Source organism: Neomonachus schauinslandi, chromosome 5 (genome assembly GCF_002201575.2).
Source record: "Neomonachus schauinslandi chromosome 5, ASM220157v2, whole genome shotgun sequence".
Lineage (NCBI taxonomy): Eukaryota > Metazoa > Chordata > Mammalia > Carnivora > Phocidae > Neomonachus > Neomonachus schauinslandi.
Window position 1 is genome coordinate 98580702 of NC_058407.1, and position 18852 is coordinate 98599553.

Sequence of the window (18852 nt, forward strand, 5' to 3'; positions counted from 1 at the left end):
AAGATTTTATTTATTTATTTGACAGAGAGAGAGAGACAGAGAGCGAGGGAACACAAGCAGGGGGAGTGGGAGAGGGAGAAGCAAGCTTCCGCCGAGCAGGGAGCCCGATGCGGGGCTCGATCCCAGGACCCTGGGATCATGACCTGAGCCAAAGGCAGACGCTTAACGACTGAGCCACCCAGGCGCCCCATGAAAGTATTTTTGAAAACTTTTAAAGATCTATTCAAACATGAAGTAAAAAAAAAAAAAAAGATTTTTCTTGGAGGGCAAGGAGTGATAAAGAGAAAGAGAGTCAAGGAGCCCCCTGGAAGTGTGAATACTTGCAGGATTTGGGGAGGGAGTTACAAATTGACAGACTTTTTGCTGAGAATCCTTCATTCAGAAGCTGCGTCTCCCACGCTCCCCGGCTACCCCAGCTACCCCATCTGACCTAAGTCTTTGGCTTTGCTCTCAGTGGAACAAACATAACCCTGTTCTTATCACCCAAAGTGAACCTTTTTTGAAATCATTTACACAGGCTGGGCCACTCCCTGCCCGGGACACGTGTTGTCTTATCTCCCACAGTAGAGGTGGAGGCCAGGAGAGGGTTTCCAGTAAGAAGAAGGGCGGTAGCGGAAGGGAGGAGGGGTGAGGAGTGGGGAGGGAAGGAAAAGGGGCTGGAAGCTGCTAGGGTTGCACTTGTCCTCTGTCCTCAGGTCTCCAGCTGCACTCCGACCTCCAGGGCACTGGGGCTCCCTAGTGAAGGCACTTTCACCCGCTTTGTCCTGCTACCTAAGCTTCTTGTTATGGCACCAAGGGCAAGGCAGCATGGCACAGATTCGGTAATCCTACAGAGGCATCTGTATTTTGTTTTGGAATGTATAATGAGGATTCTATTTACATATTTAGATTTACACTTGAGTACGTCTGTCAGGCTGAGGCTGCTGTTATAGTGATCTATACTACCCAATTATAAAATATATATTATCATCAATGTGATATGAAATATTAGATTAAAGGCACTTTCCTCCCTTGAGTTTATCCTTAATCCAGTGTGGACATGATAAGCAAGGCAGGGGGAGTGAAACGAGTCCACCACCAGAGAATCTGAGCCCTTCCCATCCCCATTCACAGGTAGAGGATAAAGTGTAGCAGGTGACAAAGCAAATAGCTTGGAAAGGGGTAGCAGCTGGAAGGCAAGACAGTGACCTTCCCCGGAGAAACTCCCAGACATCCCACTCCCACTTCCCCAGTTTACAGCTGGAGAAACTTAGGTGCAGAGAGAGGAAGGGATGTCCCTAAGGTTGCACGTACAGATTTTAAAAGAAATGAGTTCAAATTCTGATAGGGAAGCTGCTACATGTGACTGGGACGGCTGAGAGATTTGCTTGTGTTTCATTTAAAGGAATGGAAGGTAACTAATTAGCCATATGCAGTGGAATACTTGCTGTTTTAGCGCATTTCATTGATCTGATCCAGAAATGAATCATTCCAGGTAGTGATTAGATTTTAACACCGGTTGAGGCAAACACCATAGCTGGTCATTTTTAAAAATATACTTTATTTTTGGGGTGCCTGGTTGGCTCAGTCGGTTGAGTGACCGACTCTTGATTTGGGCTCAGGTCATGATTTCAGGGTCATGGAATTGAGCCCCACGTCAGGCTGCACGCTCAGCAGGGAGTCTGCTTGATATTCTCTCCATCTCCCTAAGCTCCTCTACTCTCTCTCTCTCAAATAGATAAATCTTAAAAAATAAAATAAAATATACTTTATTTTTTAGAGCAGTCATAAGTTAAGAAAAAAATGAAGCAGAAAGTACAGAGAGTTCCCATATACGTTCCTCTCCTCTCCCCCTTCCTGCACACAATTTCCCCTATCATCAGCATCTGGCATTAGGGTGGTATATTTGTTATGATTGCTGAACTAAAATTGACACATGATTATAAACCAAAGTCCATCGTTTATTTACATTAAGGTTCGCACTCTTTATGTTGTGCATTCCGTGGGTTTTGGCAAATGCATCATGTCATGTACCCACCATTACAGTATCATACAGAGTAGTTTCACTCCCCTAAAGATCCCCTGTGCTCCAGTTCTTGGCTTTGTGTGCCCTCCTGGTGCCCAGCTCCCCTCACTGTGCAGTGGCTCACATAGGGTACCATAGGGTACCATGTGACTCCTACCCACAACAACAGCACAGAGGGCCCCAGTTGCAGGTAGTCAGCTCTGGGCCTTCACAGCTTACAGGGTCCCCGCTCACCATGGAAAGCCTTTGCTTTTGAGGGATGCGCCTGGCAGTAATAATCCTGAGGCTTTCTTGCTTCTTCTCATCCCCAGTGTATCTTCTGTCACTGTCTATGAGGTCTCTCTTCCAATTCTTCTGTCTTCAGAACTGTTATACTCAGTATAGCTGTCTTATACTCTCGAAAAACTTCAAACCTCTAAGTAAATGAGTACTCAGATATGCTTAATGGAAGCATATTTTAAATTAGTTATATGCTTATGTTTTAATTAAATACTCTCAGACACTGGCTATTCTTACAAAACACTTTTATGCTGTGTAATAAGTTCAAAATAGATGGTGAAATTTAATGTTATGCATTTGAAAATTGAACCCTTTTCCAAAGGGTTAAGTATCTAGCACTCAGGTGCCTACCCTTCTCATCAACAGTGATTACCGAACCATCAGTGTCAATATTTGTAAATTTACAAGACCATGGGAAGATTGGGGGTTTCATTGGCAGGAGTGGCAGGAGTGGAAGCCATTGCCAGCTGAACCTTCTAGAGAAGAACCTTAACATTTCATACGGATTTGAACTCATTTCCAAGCTTTGATGTTTCACTCTTGAGTTCAAAGCTTCAGTCCTAGTCTTCCTTGGAAAAGGGCCTGTCCTGAAGAAACGTCTTCCCAGGTGCCTTTATTTGGGAAAGGCTACCATGAAAAAAAAAAAAAAAAAAAAAAGCCTGGAAATTTTGTTTGGGAGAGGGAAAACTGACACAACATATCTGGAGGGAAAGAGAGAAGACTGACCCCATGGGACATACCAGTTCTGTGGTGACCTACTGGCCCACCTCACAGGACTGTTTTGAGCATCAAATGAGGTACTAGATATGAATGTGCAGATTATAGGTTGTGAAGTGCTGGACAAATGCAAACCATATTCTGCTCAATGTGTTGTAGGCTCCTTGAAGATCAGGACTGTATTTTTTCCATTAGGCTTCCCTAAAGATTTTCTACAAAGTACTAGCCATAAAATTGGCTTTCTGTAAATAGTTATGTATTGACTGAATGGATACATTAGAACAAGAGAGAATCTGCACCCTCTAGGTGCAAAGAACAGGAACTGACTTACCTGAGGCTCTCCCCTCGCCCTCTCAAGCTTCTAGGGAAGCACGTTTTAACTGTCAGGAAAACAAGATCCGGGAATGGCATTTTCAGGAAGGCTGCAGCACCTCCCCCAGACAATTTTGAGAAGAAAAGAAACCACTATTTGTCTAGGATGACTTAGAAATCCATCTGCCTGAGTCCAGGGAGAGAAGATGGTGAAACCATTACCACAATGATGGAGACAAACTCATGAAGAGGCAGGAATAGTGAGGGAGCAGGGGTCTGTGATCCGACCATCTGTAGATGGAGCTTTTAGACAGAGTGTCAAAAAAAAAGAAAAAGAAAGAAAGAAAAAGAAAAAGTGAGCCACCCTGGGACCCAACTCCTGTTTTTCCCTTCACCTTGATCCCCTCTAGGTGCAAAGAGCAGGAACCAACTTACCCTGGACTCTCCCCTCACCCTCTGAAGCTTCTAAGGAGATGCCACACACACCAGGCTCTAGGAAAACGCTGCTCAGGGCACAGTGTACTGATTTAGTGTTCATTACTAAATCCCCTAGAGAGACCCATTTACATCTTAGACTGCACAGTTAGGTTGGAAATCCTGAAAGGAAATGGAAAATTGAACAGGTCACTGAAGCGGGGCTTGTTCTCTGTGTACTAATTCCAGGGCATTGTTGGGACTCAAAGCAACGCTTTGGATGCATCAAGTGTATCCAGATTTAGTTCAGGTTTTTGCCATTAGACTCCAACCTGGTTTCCAGAATGTTGACTCCTGAATCCTACTAGATCCCTTTGAGTTCTGGAATGTGCCTGATACTTGCAGAGAACTTTGGTCCCTCCTCTCATCTCCTGTCACATCCATTGAGCACTTGAAGAGGTATGCATGGCTGGCTCTGCATGTGCATGTATCTTGCTACAGTTTTAGGGACCTTGGATTCAACACAGCAGGGCCACAGAAAATTATCAATTACTTCAGTACAACAAGGAGGGCAAACCATTATTCCCATAAGAAGTTTCCTTTAATTAAACAGAGACTGTGATTACTCTGTCATTCCTTTCATTTGATCTAGATTGAATCTGCTTGCATGCTTCTGTATCCTCAGTGTAACTGTGACACGTTCTTCTAAAGTCAAAGACCTTGTCTTTTTCAATACTCATCCCCCCTCACCCCAGCATCCCCTATGTAGGTACACGCAAAGGGGCCCTCATTTGAATCGTAGCTAATTGATCAACTGTGGATTGTGATCCATCTTGTCACAAACCTAATCTTTAAAATCATTCCTGGGGCACCTGGGTGTCTCAAACAGTTGAGTGTCTGCCTTTGGCTCAGGTCATGATCTTGGGGTCCTGGGATCAAGCCCTGCATTGGGATCCCTGCTCAGTGGGGAGTCCACTTCTCCCTCTCCTTCTCCCTCTGCCCCACACCCCTGCTTGTACATGTGCACTCTCTCTCTCAAATAAATAAGTACAATCTTTTTTAAAATAAATAAATAAATAAATAAAATTAATCCAGTATCCTCGTGTTGCCAAGGAGTTTCCAACTAGCTCCATCTACTACTGAGTGGAAATTTCAGCTCCACAGAGAGGAATCACCAACTGATACTAAACTGGGTACCTCTGAAGCCCCCAGTAAACATGTTGGATGGATGGATGCATGCGTGCATGGAGGCATGGATGGTTCATGCACTTGGTCAGACCCATCAAGATAACATACCTGAACAGTTTGTCTTTAGTACATTTTTCCTGAGAAGTTTTATAAGACCAGAATATTAGAAGCTCAGAGTTGGAAAGAGCCCCTGAGTTCATCTATTCTAATCCTTGGTCTGATACAGGTATCTTCTTTACAGCCTCTTGTTTCTTGAAAAGTCGTATATCAAGGTGGGCGGTGGGATCTCCCAGGTGGCTTTGGAGGAAAGTGCAAATAGTTAGGCTGCACATTCAGTAGGTTTAAGGTTAGTACTGGGTAGTTCTGGTGATTCTAATCTAATTCTAATGGAAGCCAGGTTTGGAATCCACTGGTAGGGAATTTAGCCAGCTGGAAGTTCTGCCATCTGTGCATGCTAATGGGTAAATCCTCTCCTCCACTCTCAACTTTTCCATATCTCAGTGGAAAGAATTATTCTGAGATTCTGTACTCTCCTTTGCTTTCGCCAGGTGGGTAATGCTTCTTCTCCCTGCCCTGTCCCCATTCCCCTCAGAAGTAAACCTACTGTCCTGGACTGTCCTCTGCCTTCAGATCCAGTTGCTAGGTGTTCAGGGCTTCTTCTTGGAGGGAAGTCTGGAAGTGGATTAAGCTGGCCTATCAATTCTCTTTCCTAATACCATAAGCTGAAGCAGCCAGGGAGGTTCCCCCTCCAATCACCATAGGAACGAGTGAATAACCAGGTACTCTTCCTGAGACACCTGCACTGCCTTCCCACTGTGCTCTGGCAGGTGCTAGGGAGTGCCCTTCCCTGTCCATCCTATAAGGCCCCCTCTAGTCTCACTTCCCTCAAAGCCCTCCTCGACCACAGCGTCCACCCACTGTGTTCTCATCCTCTTCTGAATGCCATTACCATTTCTTTTTGAAAAAGATTTTATTTATATATTTGAGAGAGAGAGAGAGATAGAAGGAGCAGGGGGGAGGGGCAGAGGGACAGGGAGAAGCAGGCTCCCCACTGAGCAGGGAGCCCAATGTGGGACTCGATCTCAGGCCCCTGAGATCATGACCTGAGCTGAAGGCAGATGCTTAACTGACTGAGCCACCCAGGCGCCCCACTGTTAGCATTTCTTGCACATCCCAGGAATTTAGCTCTTCTCACACAATGCTTTGTATTGAACAAGGATTTCTTCTGCTCAGTTATAGTATAAGCCCTTCAAGGATGTTTGTTCTGCTTTTCATTCCTGGAACTCCTTCCTCCCTTCTCTCTTGCACAGAGAAGTTTCTTGATACCTGCTGATTGTTTCACAGGTACTTTCCATCTCTACCTTTTGCAACCGGAAAAGGAAATGTGGGGTTATCAACTGGCAAATGTTCCTGGATGATTTGTATTTCAATTCTGAATGCTAAGATGTGGTACTATATTTATGGGTCATTCTGTGACCATTATTAAAGAAGACTGTCTCATATGTCCTAGATCATCTACCTAACCTGGGGAGACAGCACCCCGTATCTTAGAGGCACATCCTGGGTAAAGGCCTGTGTTTGTAGAGAAACGCTGGAGACTACTATGTCTTGTTGCTACTTGCACTCTCTTACCGAGTTCCTGGCTCCCATCTCTTTTGCCCTAACATGTTGTGTGGGTTTGTACATCTAGCAAAGTCCGTAGGCGGTCTAAGGGCCGGACTGCCCAGATTCAAATCCACCGTCAATCCACGTATTGGCTGCACATCTTGGGGCATGTTACTTAAACCGTGTGCATCGGTTCCCTCATCTGTGTAAAGGAGGTAGTTGCATCTCCTCAAATGGTTATTATGACGATGAAATGAGTTACTACAAGTAAAGCTCTCAATAAGTGTTAGTTGTCACTGTGATTATTAGTGGAGAAGCAGCCTAGGGAACCAGGAGAACTTGTCCTAGCTCTCCCACTTAACTGCCTTTGTGACTTTGGACATATGAACCCATGATTGCCATTTCTTCATATATAAAATCAAAATATTGACAATGCCCGGTGTGACTATCTCACAGGGTTGCAGTGAGATTCAAATGAGCTAAGAGATGTAAAAATTAGCATTATAAAATGCTTTCTGAGCTATAAAAACTTGCACAAATGTAGGATAACAAATGGCATCTTTTGCCTGCACCTGTATGATTGTACATCCCATTATGCTTTGTGCAATGGGTACTTATTGCTTCTGCCTCCTCCGTTAGCTTGTGACCTCCTTGAAGCAGAGATCACACCCAGCTCTCTCTTCTATCAACCACGATGTCTAGCCTGATGCCTGCATGCACTCAGTAAGCGGAAAATTGGAAGAGGAGCAGTGTCCTTGTGTGTAAATTTTTCTGGTATGCATTGCAGTAGCTTGCTCCCCATTGGACTGCAGGTACTGGCACTTTCACGCCACATCAAGTGTAGCTTCCCAGAGGGCATACTTGTGAGCAGGTTCTGCAAGGAAGTGTCCAGTCCCAGGAGCCAGGCGCCCAGGAGACACTAACTGTGGGGACACCCTGGCCTGTCCCTCTGCCCCTGGGACCTTCCCGGGTTCTGATCCCCCTTGCTCAGCCACCAGCCTCCCCATCTTCATGACGTCTCTGAGTTAGTCTCCATACTGTTGGAGAGACCATAATACCGGTTTAGTTGCCCTTAGGCAGTCCAAACTAGGAAAACTGAGAAATCAAACCTCAGAATTTCATAAAGCAGCAGTGACCTCAAGGCCTGGCTTCCTTTCTTCCTATTTTGAAATTTTCCCAAGATGGCAACTTTGGCTTTTGGACCTCTATTTCCAGCTCCTATGTCTTCATGAAGAGGGATCTCAGAGGGTGCCCTCTGCCCGATGGTGTCCTGTATTATTTCTGTACCTTCAAGACACCCACCTGGAGCTGTGCACAGAGAAAGCACCGGATGCACAGTTGCTGATTGGAATTAAAAGGACAGAGAAAACCAAAATGAGTAGACTCAATGGGAGATTAATTGCACAGGAGTCTGTCGACTGCATGACTGGAGCTGGACTTTTTTTTTTTTTTCGGAACTGCTGGCTGCCTTCACATTTCCTGGTGGAAGTGGGACAGGTCATCAGACAACCCAGAGTCGTAGATAACTTTTGCCCACACATCACTCACTTTTTGGAGCGCTGGCCTGAAATTGAGGGGTGTGTGTGTGTGTCTGGAACGACGTGCCTTCCGTGCACCTCAGAGGGCTCTGCGTTCTCTTCCAATGGGCTGGTTACAACACAGAGGATGTGGACAGCGGAGTTTTTCCTGTTTGATGTCACAGGGCTACCCTTTAAAAGTCCGAGGGAAAAAAGGAGGGAATCCAGCCTAGGATCCTCACACCAGATACCCACAAAGAAAAGAAAAAGGCCTGCGAGGCACAGGCAGGGGGCTCAGGGAGGCAGTGTCAGGTTTCAAACCCAGCTAGCCATTCAGAGCGCTGCGATGTTGGGGACCCGCCTTGGGCTCCTGGTGTCTGTCCTGTGCTGGGTAGTCAGAGCCTATCCCAACACCTCCCCGCTGCTCGGCTCCAGCTGGGGTGGCCTGACCCACCTGTACACGGCCACCGGCAGGAACAGCTACCACCTGCAGATCCACAAGGACGGCCATGTGGATGGCACACCCCATCAGACCATCTACAGTGAGTAGGGGCTTCATTCAGGCTGGGAAGGATGGGGAGCTCCCCTGTCCACCCGCCCCCAAGGGACCTGGGGAGGCCTTGGGCTAGACCAGAGTGCCAATCCAGCGTCCTAACTTCTTGCCCAGAATCCACTTATTTGTCTGTGAGTGTGTGTGTGTGTGTGCACGCACGTGCCTGTGTGTGTTTAAACCCGGGGAGAAGATTCTTCCACTCCCTTAATTAGCATTTACTTGTTTCTCCCAACAAGAATAATTTGTCTTAACTACAATCCCTCTTCCCACAATAGCAGCCACTCTCACTTTGTTCTAGCCAAAGAATCCAAAAATGTACAGAACCAAAAGGCAAGGAAGTGGAGAGGAGAAAAGTTAGATAGGTCATTGATACTGAGTTCGGCTCATAAACTTTGGACAGGGCTAACAATGGAGGTTATAAAGAAGATTCCTGCTTCAGACCAAGGATTGGAATAGATGAACTCAGGGGCTCTTTCCAACTCTGAGCTTCTAATATTCTGGTCTTATAAAACTTCTCAGGAAAAATGTACTAAAGACAAACTGTCCAGGTATGTTGTCTTGATGGGTCTGACCAAGTGCATGAACCATCCATGCATCCATGCACGCATGCATCTCTCCATCCAACATGTTTACTGGGGGCTTCAGAGGTACCAGTTTGGTATCAGTTGGTGATTCCTCTCTGTGGAGCTGAAATTTCCACTCAGTAGCAGATCGAGCTCGTTGGGAACTCCTTGGCAACATGAGGCCACTGGAATGATTTTAAAGATTAGGTTTGTGACAAGATGGATCACAATCCACAGTTGATCAATTAGCTGTGATTCAAATGAGGGCCCCTTCATGTGCACCTACATAGGGGATTCTGTGGAGAGAGGGGGGATGAGTATTGAAAAAGACAAGGTCTTTGACTTTAGAAGAACGTGTCACAGTTACACTGAGGATACAGAAGCATGCAAGCAGATTCAATCTAGATCAAATGAAAGGAATGACAGAGTAATCACAGTCTCTGTTTAATTAAAGGAAACTTCTTATGGGAATAATGGTTTGCCCTCCTTGCTGTACTGAATTAATCGATAATTTTCTGTGGTCCTGCTGTGTGGAATCAAAAGTCCCTAAAACTGTAGCAAGATGGGGCACCTGGGTGGCTTATTCGGTAACCTTCGGTAAGCTTCGGCTCAGGTCATGATCCCGGGGTCCTGGGATCGAGTCCCACATCGGGCTCCCTGCTCTGCAGGAAGCCTGCTTCTCCCTCTCACACTCCCCCTGCTTCTGTTCCCTCTTTTACTGTCTCTCTCTGTCAAATAAATAAGTAAAATCTTTAAAAAAAAAAAAACTGTAGCAAGATACATGCACATGCAGAGCCAGCCGTGCATGCCTCTCCAAGTGCTCAATGGATGTGACAGGTGATGAGAGGAGGGACCAAAGTTCTCTGCAAGTACCAGGGAGGTTCCAGAACTCAAAAGGGATCTAGAAGGATTCAGGAGTCGACATTTTGGAAACCAGGTTAGAGTCTAATGGCAAAAATCTGAACTAAATCTGGATATACTTGATGTGTCCAAAGTGTTGCTCATTTTATTCAAGGGATATTTAACAGAAACTTTCACTGAAAGGAACCCTCAAAGACATGTCCCCTGGAGCATGACAGAGACAGTGTGAGCCAGCTGTGGTGAGCTGTGTGTGGTACAGTGTGCGATGCTCTGCCTACAAGCAGGCAGCTTGAGCTGTAGAACTTTTCCCTCAAATATCCACCAGCATCAGCCTCAGAGAAGGCATTCATACCAGCTGGAAGTGAATTAAAATGATTGAGAAGAAGCAAAATGAAGGGAAATGATTTCAGATTTTTTTTTGAAATGATTTTGTTTTGTCAGATGTAGACAGTAGCTAAGCATTGTGTCTCTAGAAATTAACACAAACCAGCAGAGGGCAACGGTGCGGGGGGGGTCAGGTTGGGGGCAGAGACTTACTTGTCCTACTTTATATAACCGTTTATACTATTAAAATAAGTCATTGTGTGTATTATCCAAATAAATGTATACACAAAGGTCAAAACTCAGTAAAAAAGGTAAGAGGAAACACCGAGGCATGTGGATAAGTAGCATAAGTAATTCACAGACTGGTGAAAGATTTGCTTACACTTGATGGAAGGTGTGTGGTGTTTTTTCCCTCCTAATTAATTATACATTTCTTGGTGAAATATGATTCATTTGATCATTGTGCTTTAGTCAGTTCTTGATTAATAGTTGAGTGCCCAACCCTTCTTTGGGTTGTCGGTTGTGACATTACCTGCCTGTAAGATTCTATAACCTCCCTTGGGGCTTACATCACTGATATCCTCTGTACCTCCTATACCCCACCCCACTTCCAGAGAGCCTCTCCGACGTCAGTCTCCGATCCTACTATGAAGGAGGCCACCCTCCCACTCCCCACCATCCCTACTTCATAGAAACAGCAGAAGAGATGCTTATTACCCGTGGTTAATACCACGTCCAAGATCCTGATATTTTTCCTTCTTCCATTTTCCCCACTGGTGCTTTCTTTACTTGAAGCTGAATTATCCTGGGGCTCTTTAATCTTGCAAAATATTATCTTTCTTTTGGGGAGCTTGAAACACTTTACATCTACCATCTCATTTATCATTTACCAGCATGAGACTAGAACAGAGCCAATAATTTTCTACTTTTTTTTTAAGATTTATTTATTTATTTGAGAGAGAGAGAGACAGAGAGAGCATGGGGGGAGGGGTGGAAGAAGAGGGAGAGGGCGAGAATCCTCAAGCAGAGTCCCCTCTGAGCATGAATCCCAGGATCCTGAGATCATGACCTCAGCCGAAATCAAGAGTTGGATGCTCAACCAACTGAGGCACCTGGGTGCCCCGATAATTTTCCACTTTTATAGCAGAGTGGAGGCAAGTGGCAATAGTAAAATTACTAGCATTTAGAAAGTGCTTTTATTATGGATAAAAATATTATCTCATTACATCCTCAAGAGGACCAAACGAGGTAAATGATTCCACTACCTATGAAAAACAAAGGTTAAAGGACTACACTGGCTCGAGGTAACCTACAGGACACCCTGACCCCAACCCCATGCTTCTTCTGGGATCACAGGCCAGTCCATTAAGCCCACCAGGCTGCAACAGGTTGTCGCTCCAGAAACCAGTGTTGTGCCTTCCTTCTGCCAGATTCTGCCCTAGAACCTGCCTGCCTGTGAAAACACACCTTCTGCACAGGCAAAGGGAAGGCAATCTGTCTCTTCCATTTTCTGCACTTTCTTGTTGGCTCCCGTTGGTTTGACTCAAGGCTGTGCGTCATTTGTAGCAGCTGCTCGCTCTTCCCCTCCAGGCTGTTTGCTCCTGGGATGGGTCCTGGGGCCCAGCAGCACACGTGGCTCGCACACTGCCCACATTGACCCCAAGCACGAGGCCCGCGTGGCTGCCAAAGTCTGGGCTTGTCATAAACGGCAGGCCAGCGCATGCTACCTAATGCCTTCCATTTGCTCAACGCTTTTTGAAAAAAGTAACTTTTCCAACCATGATTGCTTTCGATTCTGATCGGAACCCTGTAAAGTCGGCAGGCCAGCTACTGTCATTCTCTATACGCAGCTGAGGAACCTGAGGCTAGAACAATGACTTGCCCAAGGCTACAGAGTTAGGAAGTCGCATAACTGGGACCAGAATCCAAGTGCCCTGGTTCCTGGTTCAGTGCCCCTTCCCTGATCTGCTCAGGGGCAGCGTGACTTGGGGTTCTCACTGGTTGCGACATATATCTTGGCACTTGATTTTGTCTCCTCAGGCGGGTGATGACTTTTATTGGAGGTTAATTTCTGGGTTGGAGGAAGAGGATGTTAGAGTCGCTGTCCTGTGTTTGAATCCTGCATTAGTTCCCTTTGCACATAAATTGGGATGCTGCTACTACCCATGTTAATACTAATAAGATTAGCCAGATCACAGTTGTTTGAGAATTTAAAATCTGTAAAGTACCTAAAGCACAACCACTCAAAAACAGGGACTATGTGTAATTTTTTTCTAGTTAGACTGAAAATTCATCAGGATAAAAACTTATTTTTTACACATTCCTTTGTTTCTTTCAGGGCTTGTCATAGACTTAGCCATATATTTGAGACCCATAGACAGACCTCATTATGGGGCAATTTAAATATCCTCTGCACCTCCTATACCCCACCCCACTTCCAGAAGCTTCCCTCAAGGCTAGCTCTTAGCTAAACTTGGAAACAAATTAATGTTTCTCCTTGGCCTTCTTGTTTTCCCTTCTTTCTGGGCTTGCTCCTACCCTCATTCCCTCTGTCCCACATCATTCCAACTTCAGTCCATATGAAGCTCTGCTAGAGTCTAGGTATTGTCTGCTACTCTCCTCAGAGGTCTCTGAGTTGAGCCTACACAGGGTAAAGAGGGGAGACCTAGGTGTAAGTCATCCCGTGAGGCTCCCCCACTTCCTGGGCGCAGATACTGGGCATTTTCAACCTCTCCATACTACATTTCTAGAACAGAAATTCAAACACCTGCCAGGGGGTTGTGAGGCCAAAGGAGATGCACATGGAAATTCTGTGGTAAGCAAATGCAAGTGACTCCAAAGACTTAAAGAAATGATTTTTAGCAGAAAATGTCATATAATTAAACAGCATTTGGGCTGGAACTCTTGCTGAATGATACTCTTGCCACAAAACAGAAAGCTTTAGACTTTCGTCCTTGGAGCAATGCACTGCAGTTGGTAAAACTGCAAGTCCCCACAAGGGCAGGCAGTTATCAGTTATTCAAAGTGTAAGTAGTATGTGTGGGGTTTAGGCCCTTGTTGGAGATTGGTTGTTGAGTGGGGACACAGAAAGACCATGAGGGACTGCACTGGAGGGGACACCACCAAGCGAGAAAGGGACAAAGAGCAGCCATGAAGATCCAAGAAGCAATTCTGTGCATCCGTGGTATCTCTTTGACACAGAAAACTAAACCCTCTGCTCCCAAGAAGCTCACTCTAGGGGAGGCACTATATAATGTAAACTTAGTTTAGGCCAGGTGAATGAAACACACTCTGTAATAAAGGTGAGGGCATTTGTTCTGATTAGGGAGATTAGGAAAGTCCTCATAGAAAGTCACATCTGAGTCTGGCCTTGAAGGATGAGAGACTTTGATAAGCAGAGAAGGGAGGAGAAGATAATTCTAAAAGTGTTCTTAATACATAATGGGTGTTGGGTGATGGATCACTGACTACCATACAGATACCTGAGTGGAGCATCAGGCTCTATACACAAGCTGGATCCTTGAAGGACATCTCGGTGTAGATTTAAGAATTGCATAAGCCCAGAAGGCTTCCGAGAACATGATGACCACCACAAGTATTAAGAGGTATTAGCCAGACAACCAGGGAAGTAAAGACAGTGCAGGCTGAGAGGGAAACATGTGTCCAGCACAGGAGAAAAAATGCTGGGAATTCAGAGTGCTCCATACAGACAAGAGGAGGAAGTAGGAGGCAAATGGGGGATGGGATGGGGGGGTTGTTTGGAGGGGAGAATCAGAAGAAATGAAGCTGAAGAAGTAAGTACAAGGGAGGGTGAAGTGAAGTCATCAGCGCCCTTAAAATCAATCAAGGGAGGTTTCATGGGGGTGGGTTTTCAGGAAGCGCTCAAACATAGGAATTGGATGTGCAGCCAGTTTTTGACCTTGATGATTTTCTCCATAGGTGCCCTGATGATCAGATCAGAGGATGCCGGCTTTGTGGTGATAACAGGTGTGATGAGCAGGAGGTACCTCTGTATGGACTTCAGAGGCAACATCTTTGGATCCGTGAGTTTCTTTTTTGAGCTCGTCACCATTTAAAGATAATTCATTTCTTGAAGGGGGGGAAATCGGAGGGGGAGACGAACCATGAGAGACGATGGACTCTGAAAAACAAACTGAGGGTTCTAGAGGGGAGGGGGGTGGGAGGATGGGTTAGCCTGGTGATGGGTATTAAAGAGGGCACGTTCTGCATGGAGCACTGGGTGTTATGCACAAACAATGAATCATGGAACACTACATCAAAAACGAATGATGTAATGTATGGTGATTAACATAACAATAAAAAAATTTTTTTAAATAAAGATAATTCATTTCTTCCCCAGAGCATAAAATCTTATAAAGATTCCATTGGCAGTGCTTGGTGATGTTTTCATGGAGTGATTTAGTCAATCTAAGTAGTAGATGCTCAGGTTTATACAGCTGGAGTTTGAACCCAGGTAGTCTTGTTCTGGGACTGGGCTCTTAGCCTCTAGTCTGACCACCTATGGGCACCCATGTACACAACACCTACACAACACCTTGTATGTAGGTCCTCTAATAAAAGCCATTAGTGTCTTCTGATTCTTTTACTAGACCTTCTTGACCTTGGGCTGGTCCCCTCATTTCTCTCCACTTCAGTTTCCTCACCTGGAAAAAGTCAGGATCTCCCTCCAGTTAAAGATCTCTCATGGGGACTCCTGGGTGTCTCAGTCAGTTGGGCGCCTGCCTTTGGCTCAGGTCATGATCCCAGAGTCCTGGGATGGAGCCCCACATCAGGCTCCTTGCTCAGCAGGGAGTCTGCTTCTCCCTCTCCCTCTGCCTGCCGCTCCCCCTGCTTGTGCTCATTCCCTCTCTCTCTCCAACAAACAAATAAATAAAATCTTATAAAAAAAACTAAAAAAAATAAAGCTCTCATGAATGATCTCTGCCCCAACTGTGGTCGTCCGTCATTCAGATTGGTAAGCAAAGGATTTCCCAAACCACAGGTTGCAGGCATATTCCAAAGGATTTTGAGATCGTACAGTAGTAGGACTGTTCATCTCAGGAGCCTCTTACCCCCAGACAGACCCACCAGAACTACCATGACAGCAATGACTTTCTGCTTAGCTTGCTGCCCTGTCCCAGCACCTACAACAGTACCTGGCCACAAGTAGACAACTCTCCATGGAACAAACATAGGCATTGAATTAAAATCTCTATTGACCACATTTAGGCATATAGATAGTCCTCATCTGTAAAAACACTCCGTGGAGTCTGAGGATTAACTGAAACAACATGTGAAGGTCCTAGCAGGTGTTCAATAAAACCCAGTACTAGTTAGTGGCAGAGTGAGGGCTCAAACCTAGTCATCTGTTGCCAGAGCTCCCGGCCCTAAATCCCAAACGATATTATCTCTGAGTGCGAGTACCCTCAGTTATGTCTGACCCTACAAACCCCATCCCCCCTCCTTTCTCCAGGCAAGGAGACAGACCCAAGCCAACTCCCAGCCAAAGGCAGAGGCGGGAAGGACCGGGTTCCCCTGACGTTAGCCGTCCCTCCAGAAACTGCACACAAGTGCTGCCTGCCGTGGCCAGCCGAGCCGAGCCAGCCCCGTGCAGGGCCGGCGGGGGGCTCCCGGCGGGCGCGGGGGCTGTGGGGTCAAGTCCCAACCGTGCTCCTTGCTTGGGCGACTTGGAGAGCAACGGTCAGAGATCACTCTCCGCAGAAGGGAGTGGCGAGATGTTAAGGACGCCCCCCTGATAGAGCCCCGGAGGACGAAGCCAGCCCCAGTACCCCCACCCCCACCTCGGAGGGGCGGGCGGGGGGCGGGGCACGGGGGCCGGGGTCCGCCCGGCGCTCACCCCACCGCTCTCCCTTTCAGCACCTCTTCAGCCCGGAGAGCTGCAGGTTCCGACAGCGGACGCTGGAAAACGGCTACGACGTGTACCACTCCCCGCAGCACCGCTTCCTCGTCAGCCTGGGCCAGGCCAAGAGGGCCTTCCTGCCGGGCACCAACCCGCCGCCCTACTCCCAGTTCCTGTCCCGGAGGAACGAGATCCCCCTCATCCACTTCAACACCCCCAGGCCACGGCGGCACACGCGCAGCGCCGAGGACACGGAGCGTGACCCGCTGAACGTGCTGAAGCCCAGGCCCCGCATGACCCCCGCCCCGGCCTCCTGCTCCCAGGAGCTCCCGAGCGCCGAGGACAACAGTGTGGTGGCCAGCGACCCGTTAGGGGTGCTCAGAGGCAGCCGGGTGAACGCGCACGCCGGGGGGATGGGCGTGGACAGGTGCCGCCCCTTCCCCAAGTTCATCTAGGGAAACCAGAAAAGAGTCCTTTCCCAGCAGTCTTTCCGAAAACGAAACTTTTCGGAGCTTTTCGGAGGGACGTGCGCCCTCCGCAGTCCAGGGAAAGGGAAGGTGGGGGGTGAAGTGCGCAGTTAGCGGCTTCTCCCCATGCACCACGAGGTCCCCCGAGAAGGTACCTTTGAGGCCTGAGTCATGGCGCTTTCACCGCCTTCCCCACCTCACCTATACCACCTTTCCGAACTTTGAAGCCCAGAAAGATAAACTAGAAGTTTCGCCTTCATTAAGGAGAGAGGGATTCCCACCACGACCACCACCCTTCCCCCAACCACCCGGGGCAGTTTCTCTTCCCGTGCCTCTCTTCTTCATCAGTCTAGCATTACCAACCAAGCAATGGTTTAGCGAGTTCACCGCTTGGAAGGTGAAGGGAAGAGCCAATACCAGTAGCCTCCGCGGCTCCTTACGTTTGTGTCACCTGCCCTGACCCTGGTGGCATTTTTGAGTCCGCAACCTTGACTAGGGCATTAATAGCTGACTTGGGCAAACTGATAAAAGTCCGAATCTCAAGGCTTTGCTCTTCCTTGAGCATCTCTGGAGAAGAGCTGTCAGAAAGACTGGTAGTAGGCTGGTCAAAACGGAACTGGAATGCTTAGACAACTGAGGCAAGAAACCAAGCTAGAAAATTCAACCTCCCTACGGAGTGGGCCCCCCTTGCCATGCTCTTTCCCCTTCTATGCAGCCAGAGCTGGAGGGCCAAGAATGACCCTGCCTGTTCCCAAGCGGTCCATGATACGACGCTGTCTATGGGCCCTGTCTTGGGCTTTAGTGAATTTGGCCAGAGGAAGAGCTTTGGCATCGGCTCATGAAAATCTCCCCTGCTAGGAAATGGAAATAAATTTTTAAAATGGAAATAAATTCAAATTCCCCTCGGAGGCATTTGATGAAGCCTACTTCCAGGCTGAGTAGTACCGCATTCAGGATAACTGTCACAGGGAGGGAGTCTTGAGACAATGGGACTGCTCTGGGTTCGGTTTTCTGTGGACTGGCAGATTGTGTCCTTCTGTCTAAGTGAAGTGGCATCAAGGACTCAAAGGAAAAGAAGTCCAGTAATCAGGGGACCAAAGTGTAGGAGTTACCCAAAGACAACGCTGTTGGTTCTCCTTACTGCTCTGCAGCGCTGGCTATGGAGGGAGTTAAACACTCCCGGCTGACATGCCTGGGTCTTTGTCCACTTGCAAATTCTGGGGGCATTACTGAAGACAGTTTTCGGTCCCAAGAAAACCAAACCTCACTTACCAAACAGCTGAGCACCAGCCAGGTGGGCCTGATGCTCAACCTCCCTCTACCTAGCCTTACCACCTGACTTGGAGTCTTTCTATGAGGGGGTCCCATGTTCCTACCTCTATTTAGATGGCCGCCCACAGAGCAGAATGCTAGCAAGCAAAGTAGATTTCAACAACAGTTTCTTCGCATCACCTTGTTTTTTCCCACTGCCATCATGCCCCCAGCCTTAGAAACCGATCCGTTTTTACTTATGAAACATTGGAAAACTGTTCTCACCTGATGGTTTTAAGGTCTGGTTCCTATTCTGAAACACTAAAACTATGTATACAACTATATAGCAGTGCATGGCAAATATTATCTCCACAGTTTTCATTTCCTGTTGGAGACATTATACTGTTTAAAAGCTTTTGGAAGCTCCTGTACTGATAACTAGATGTAAAATCCCAAAAGGACTTTGGCAGAAAACTGGTTGTAATCTTATAAACGCAATACCATTTATTAGGGGCTCTTCCTTTGGCGGAGCCAGAGTAGTCCCCACAATTTCCTACATTCCTTAGCATGTGGCAATATTTATTTATTTATTTGGAAAATTTGCTTATCGCTCAGTATTTATAGATATTTATAAAAGTGTAACCCCACTTTTTTTCTTCCTTCTGTTTAAAAGAAAAATAAAATTTATCTCAGTTTCTCTTAGCTTTTCCTTTCTGTGTTACATGAAAGCATGTCAGATATGATAACGACAGGGATTATGGGAAGGCAGAATTGTGAAAATCCAGAGACAGCATTATTGAATTGAAAAAGAGCATCAGAATTTTAAAATAGTCTGCCATTCATAAATGGACTCAGCAATTTTGATTAATCCAGACAGAACGACTGAAAACAAGGAAGATTTTTTATCAGTACTGAACTTCCGATCACTGCAGCTCA

The 18852-nt window shown here is 46.7% G+C and overlaps 1 protein-coding gene across 1 annotated transcript; it reads left to right on the plus strand.

Annotated features, from left to right (window-relative positions):
• Window positions 1-8276: 8276 nt before the first annotated feature.
• Window positions 8277-17122, plus strand: FGF23 (fibroblast growth factor 23). Its single transcript, XM_021690705.1, has 3 exons — window positions 8277-8579; window positions 14278-14381; window positions 16216-17122. The coding sequence occupies exons 1-3, from the start codon at window positions 8384-8386 to the stop codon at window positions 16651-16653; spliced, it is 738 nt and encodes a 245-aa protein (XP_021546380.1). The 5' UTR covers window positions 8277-8383; the 3' UTR covers window positions 16654-17122.
• The last annotated feature ends 1730 nt before the right edge of the window (window positions 17123-18852 follow it).